This window comes from Gymnoscopelus microlampas (genome assembly GCF_963454915.1).
Source record: "Gymnoscopelus microlampas genome assembly, chromosome: 23".
NCBI classification, from domain to species: domain Eukaryota; kingdom Metazoa; phylum Chordata; class Actinopteri; order Myctophiformes; family Myctophidae; genus Gymnoscopelus; species Gymnoscopelus microlampas.
Window position 1 is genome coordinate 3,899,771 of NC_139960.1, and position 6,561 is coordinate 3,906,331.

At 38.2% G+C, this 6,561-nt stretch overlaps 1 protein-coding gene across 2 annotated transcripts; it reads left to right on the top strand.

Moving 5' to 3' along the window:
- Window positions 1-746: 746 nt before the first annotated feature.
- LOC311039732 (uncharacterized protein) lies at window positions 747-6,561 on the top strand. 2 transcript variants are annotated; one of them, XM_084049686.1, is made up of 10 exons: window positions 747-806; window positions 1,008-1,048; window positions 2,425-2,509; window positions 2,938-3,069; window positions 3,531-3,624; window positions 3,816-3,960; window positions 4,177-4,287; window positions 4,669-4,807; window positions 5,318-5,433; window positions 5,604-6,561. In XM_084049686.1, the coding sequence occupies exons 5-8, from the start codon at window positions 3,562-3,564 to the stop codon at window positions 4,740-4,742; spliced, it is 393 nt and encodes a 130-aa protein (XP_083905812.1). In that variant the 5' UTR covers window positions 747-806; window positions 1,008-1,048; window positions 2,425-2,509; window positions 2,938-3,069; window positions 3,531-3,561; the 3' UTR covers window positions 4,743-4,807; window positions 5,318-5,433; window positions 5,604-6,561. The 2 variants fall into 2 exon arrangements, with proteins under 2 accessions (XP_083905812.1, XP_083905813.1); XM_084049687.1 differs by lacking the exons at window positions 5,318-5,433; window positions 5,604-6,561 and adding an exon at window positions 5,028-5,068.

Here is a 6,561-nt window from a genome sequence, read left to right on the forward strand (position 1 = left end):
ACGTACAAATCAATGTTTGACAAAACCACTTTCCCAAAGTTTACAAAAATCGAGACCTATCCCATTCGATTCAGCGTCCTTTTCTGAGTCTGGAAAAGTGTTTTTTTAATATTAAAAAAAAATATTTAAAAAAAATGTGAGAAAAGCTAAACCTTGAACTATTTCAAAAATCGATAACTTCTTATTAAACAATTCTAGACTATTGATGTAACCTACCATTCGACTCAAAATCATCTCAGTAAGCGATTGGAAGGGTCAAAAAAATAAAAAAATAAAAAATATATTTTTGTGAAAAAAGCCTCACGTTTATGACAATTTAACGCTTGTTTAAACCACTTTCCCAAAAGTTAAAAAAATCGAGACCTATCCCATTCAATTCAACGTCCTTTTCTGAGTCTGAAAAAGTGTTTTTTAATTTAAAAAAATATATTTTTGAAAAATGTGAGAAAAGCTTAACTTTATTTTTCAAAAATCTATAACTGCTAATTGAAAAATTGTAGACTATTGATGTAACCCACGATTCGACTCAGCGTCATCCAATTAGTGAGGGAGGGTGTTAAAAAACAGATTTTAATGATTTGATCTGGTTTAATGTTTATGTCCGGTGATTACTCTCTATACATAGTTTTGGGTTCGTGTGCAAAATTATCAGATGTACAAGCTCCACTTCAGTCTAGCTTTTGACTTGGGAGGCAATACAGATCTGACTTCCCAGCATTCAGCTCGCGCGCGCACTTCCTCCCTCTCACACACACACACACAGAGAAGTTGCGGTGAAGTTGGTCTAAAGCAGTTCATTCATTTAGGTAAGTTGAGGTTACTAGGGTTATTTATTCATCACATTAATCATTAAAGTTAACAACTATTCAAGTGTATTTTTTAGGAGTGAGTGACTGAAATCACCAACAACATAATGTTACATTTGCTTCATTTTGAAACGTTATTCATTCACTACCAGCGATGTTCTTGACAAAATATATATTTTTTATCTTTTGCCCATTTTGCAGAGTTTATCTGGAGTCGGATAAGAAGGGGGAAGACGGATATCGTGAGTTAAATTACTTTAATGGCTTTGTTTTAGTATGTAACCGAAAAGATTTCCTTTGGGAACCAACTTCGATGTAACACCCGCCCGGCAAGTCACGGTTGCTTTTGGTGTAGTGCGAAGTTAGGTTTCCCATCACAAAGTGTTACCACCGGTTAGCTTAGCATAGCATGCTACTGTAACAACACCAGGTCATGAATGGCGAGGAGGGGGCCAATAATAATAATAATACATCGTGAATGATTAAAATGTCTTTATGGAGAGATTGTTCTTTCGTGAGAGTGAGCTCTATCACTGGTCTGCTTTATATTGCTTTATATTGGGCATTGCGCGCCTAAAGTAGTAAACAAACCAGCAGCCAGCGTTGCCAGATATTGCGAAAAAACAAGCAACCCGGTCTATAAAAAGAAGCCTAAAATAAGCAACCAAGCCAGCTCAGTCAAACTTGATTGTCTAATGTTGTTTTCGAGCAGTGATTCTATAAGATGTTCATGTAAAGCATTGGTTCTCAAAGTGGGGTCTGGGGACCCCCAGGAGTACTTGAGGCGGTTCCAGGGGGTCCCCAGCTAAATGATGGATAGGAACCAAATGGACCCTTATGGTTCTGTAACTCTGAGAGTGTACAAATGGAACCAAATGGACCCATTAAATTAATATTGATTTTATAATATAAATTCGGGTCCTAGAGCTATAAATGCCATTAAATGGGGGTCCGTAGCCTAATACATGTCAATCTGGGGGTCCTTGACATTAAAATGGTTGAGAATCACTGCTAGAAAGCCATATAAACCTTCTCTTATTGGGGTCCCTGGCCTATCTTTTCAAATGGGGGTCCGCGGGCTAATAAGTGTCAATTTAGGGGTCCTGGACATGAAAAAGTTTGAGAACCACTGATGTAAAGGACCCCCAATATTTACAGGCTACTTTACAGAAAAACAAGGCCAAAGTCGCTTATAATAAACCGATTTGGCAACACTGCCAGAAGTGTGAACGAGAGTTGCTTTCTTTACCTCGTCTCGTTTCGGATGTGCTAGGATAGTTTGTGTCATGGAGGATGAAATGTTGTGTATTATTAAAGCTTATGCTATGATAGTGGCATATAAGAAAGAGAGAGAAAAAAAATAGACTACATATTCATTAATCACAATTATTTGTATGACAATTAATGATCGTCTCCAGACATTCATAATCGTGACAGCCCTACTAACAGCTACTGTACAGCCTGTTTAAAATGACATTTTATTCATTAAAACAAGTTATGCATTGCAGCTCTAACATATGAGAATGGCCCCAAAAATTGGCAGCTAAGGTTACCATACATGTTTGGATATCGCACAGTCTTGTGAAATTCTAATGTACTTAATCTGATTTCATTCTAGTAATGTGAGGGTGTCACCATGGACACGTTTGTCACAGAGACCTTGACTGCATGGCAGCTTGAGAACTTGATTGACACATTTAAAGGTAAGTTCATTTTAATTGAGACAATGTTGAGATGTAACTATTAATTATTATTTTGTTGTTAAAAGCAGAAGGCCATATCCAGTTTAGTCTCTATTTTGACTAGGTAATTAACCACCTAACCCCAATGGACATAGTATACTGGACGTGAGTTAGCTCTGTACTTTTCTTTTAATCAACAAAATCTACAAAAATAGCAGATCTACAAGCTCACAACGCATTGTGTTGTGAGCTTGTAGATCATCTATTTCTGGCTAATAATCCCCCCAAAATGTGGATGCTGGGGTGCAAGTGATATATTGTGTTGGTAGCATTTTTTGGTTAAAAAGATAAAAATGTATAATCTGATAGTAATCATTGTTAGGTGCCATTATCATGGTCTGACACATGTCTTTGGAATCATCCTTTAACTTCACTATGATTCTCTACAGACTGCCATCGCCTCTAACACACCAAGTTCTGCAGAGGGTTTTCCAAGTTCTGCAGACACTTCAGTAACACCAGTGGAGGAATCCACATCAGGAAATCTCCTAACTGTGACTCTGAACCTGCAACCATCATTTGTAAGTATTGACTAAAGAATTCCAAGTGAAAATGCAATCCTAATGATACTGAATTTTAATGTATTCAATGATTTGTTAATTTAACATGTATTTGCACCATTGTCAAGTTATTTGATGAGATGTTTGCACTGAAACATACTCCTATAGGTTCACTTGCTGTTTTTGCATTCGTGGGTTGTGTGTGTTTAGTTTCTACTCCCTCCTGTTGTGACTGACTGACAGTGTGACTTGAATTATTATTATTATTGTTATTGTTGTCCTAGTCTAGTCTAGTTCTTTATCCACTCGGTGCCACACTATGAGCTTGTATATCTGCTATTTTTGAGTAGCCAAAGTGTAACCATATAACCACATAACCATTCAGTGTTCAATTCAGGGATTTGAATCGTCATATATTTGTAACAATGATTACTGTCTCATTTCATTGTTCTTTGACAAACTTCTACTGTCTATTTCAACAGGCCATCTAATGACACCAAGAAAGCCCTTGCGATGGCTTTGGTGTATGAATTCCCTTGCCTTAATTTGGATGGTACTACAGTTGGCAGTGGCTATGTAAGTGAATCAACAAACAAACACATAAAGGAGAACACTCCATACACACACACCTAAAAGAAATGTGCTCAAAGTTTTTCCTAGTGCACAGTCACACGCACATTTTTGGATTGCTCCTTAAAATCCCATGTAACCATCTTCATGGTTTACGCCAGGCCAATTTAAACTGAATCTATTTGTCTCTTTTACAGGCAGCTTGGTACACACCTGGCCGGGGGAAAAAACCTGCTACAAGTTTCCTGGAGGAGCGCTTGAGGAACACCAGGAAGCACATGAGAAGCCTGAAACGACCACACCACCAAGAACCAGAGGAACAGACCGTCCCTTGTACACCAGGTAATACTAATAACCAATGTTAATTATCCCCACCAGGCTAGATTGGACAAATGCAAGGGATTATATATTCGGTCCATGACTCTTCTGTCCATCATCTTCTAAAAACTAGCCTCAGGCACCGCTGGACCGATTGGCAACTTTTCACACACTCCAAGTAGGCCAGAACCTCAAATGCTTGAAATCAGCTATAATTAATCTGTACTTATCATTCAACAGAATCTGATGTGCCTCCTGAAAAACTTATTGAAATGGTTGAATGGATGAAGGTCAATAGGTATCCAGTGTCCCAGGTTGAGGACTACATGAATCAAACAGCTCTACATAGAGGCAAGTGGATCCCCCCCCCGCCTCTACACCAAATGTCTTTGCCGAAAATTGGCAATATAAATGTGCACAACGCATCACAGCATGACACATTGTGATCTTGTTAAACTCAATGTTAACCTATTTTTGAATAATGTTTGCCTATTATGACCCGACCGAGGGTTCATGTGGTTAAGCAATATAACATCAGAGGGACTGCTGTAAAATGTATAGTCATTGTCCCTAGGTCACAGGACGGGTGTTGACAATCCAAACATTGACTGACTTAAATCATTTACCTGACACTGCCTGTCCCCTAACCATTTTCCAACAGGTACTACAAGCCCATATCATTTCTCTAAACACTGTTCTATTGTTTTTCTATTGTTTTTCTAAATGTATCAGATTTCACAAGACTTCCAGCAGCTTCATCCAGACGCAGTGGGAAAGCTGTTTCAGAACTGGGCTACTTTAAGTGACCCAATCCTTGCATATGCCCAGCGAGAGGGAAAACTGCCCTCAGTGTTTGATGACATGACACCAGGTAAGCTATTTCCTACTATGTAACACACACCGGTTCTTTGGAAATAGCAGATCTACAAGCTTGCATTGCGTCTCAATGGGACTCGTGAGCTTGTAGATCTGATTTTTAAAAACATTTTAACAATCATCTTGTATGGGGGTCCCTTGCACAACATGGATTGGAGTCCGTGGACACATACGTACATAAATACATGAAGTTTGAGAACTACCTTGTCTCTTAGATTCCTGCTCCCCCCTTCCTTTTCATTGTCTTTCTGGAAACAATCAAAATGATGGAGCTTGCACAAAAATGAATTTCACCCACTGTTTTACACCTGTAAACCTGTGATGTGACAATAAATATTCTGATAAGATGTCACAACATTTCCTGTGATTATAATAGGCTATTCAATTCACACCTTGTTTTACCATTCAACATCACGGCAGAAAAGTCAATATTGCTTCAGAAATATCAATCTTTACTATACTATTTAAATGTTGATGTTATATGTATTTTTCTTATGTTGCGTAGACAGGGCTTTGAAAATCCTGCCGACGCTGCTTCCTCCACCTGTCTTCAAGATGGGAGGAAAAGTCTACAGACCGACCATAGAGGAGTCCTGTGAGTTCTTCATTAATATCCAACCAGTAAGTTTTACTTTAGTTATTCTACTTCAATAATGGTGGGTGTTTCTGTGTTTATTTATTAGCATTTCCTTGCTTCCATAAAAAATATAATAAAAACAACATGCTTAACTTAAATGGCAGGTTATATTGCAAGTAACTGTTATGTGTTTTGTGTTATGTGTAATTAACAGGTGGGGACCAACATGGTGCAGTACCTACAGGCAGCAGAGAGAAAGCAACCCTTCCTGCACATTTTGTGTCTTGGTGATGACATGACAACATCCCAGGTCTTCACCATTGTCTCAGACAGCGCCATTGATATATCATTATATATAATATAATATATATATTTTTTTAATTTGTAACTTTGAGGAAAATGGTCTCTATCAACCTTCTCAATCTTTGGGCAAGGGTCCACTGTTGGGCCGCAAGGATATTGCGCGTGGGCCCCCCAAATTCTAATATTTTTGTTTGTTCCTTTAAATTTATGTTTTCTCATTGTGATACCAAGATATAGGACATGTTAGTTCCCAGCTCAATTCAATCGATTAATTGATCATTAAATTAACATGCTCTGAAAATGCTGATCCAGGAATGGTTGAGAACCACTGGTCTAAAGGAGCATTCACATATACTAGAACCTTGCAATTCTTATGCAACTGTTGAATACCCCACACACACACACACACACACACACACACACACACACACACACACACACACACACACACACACACACACACACACACACACACACACACACACACACACACACACACACACACACACACACAGAATTAAGTCAGTTGCATAATGTTTGTGTCTGTATATAGTTTCTGCTGGGCAGAGAAATGTTTTATCTCCAGTTCTCCACATTTAAACACGTTGTTTTGTGTGTAAAATGTAAATGTTCAATCAATTACACACCCCATGAACCATTGAATTCATGGAGATTTGTTTAGTTTTTGCCAAAGGAGTCTCTCTGTGTCTGCTACTGGTCATCAAATGATTTGCTTAGGAATGCGTCCCAAAAAACATCTCAATGAATTCAAGGCGTTGTGGGGTTATTGATAGAAAAAAACTGTTCCTTTAAAATTTTTCATTGGTTCAATATTCATGTATAAAATGTATGTGGGGGGGGAGATTGTA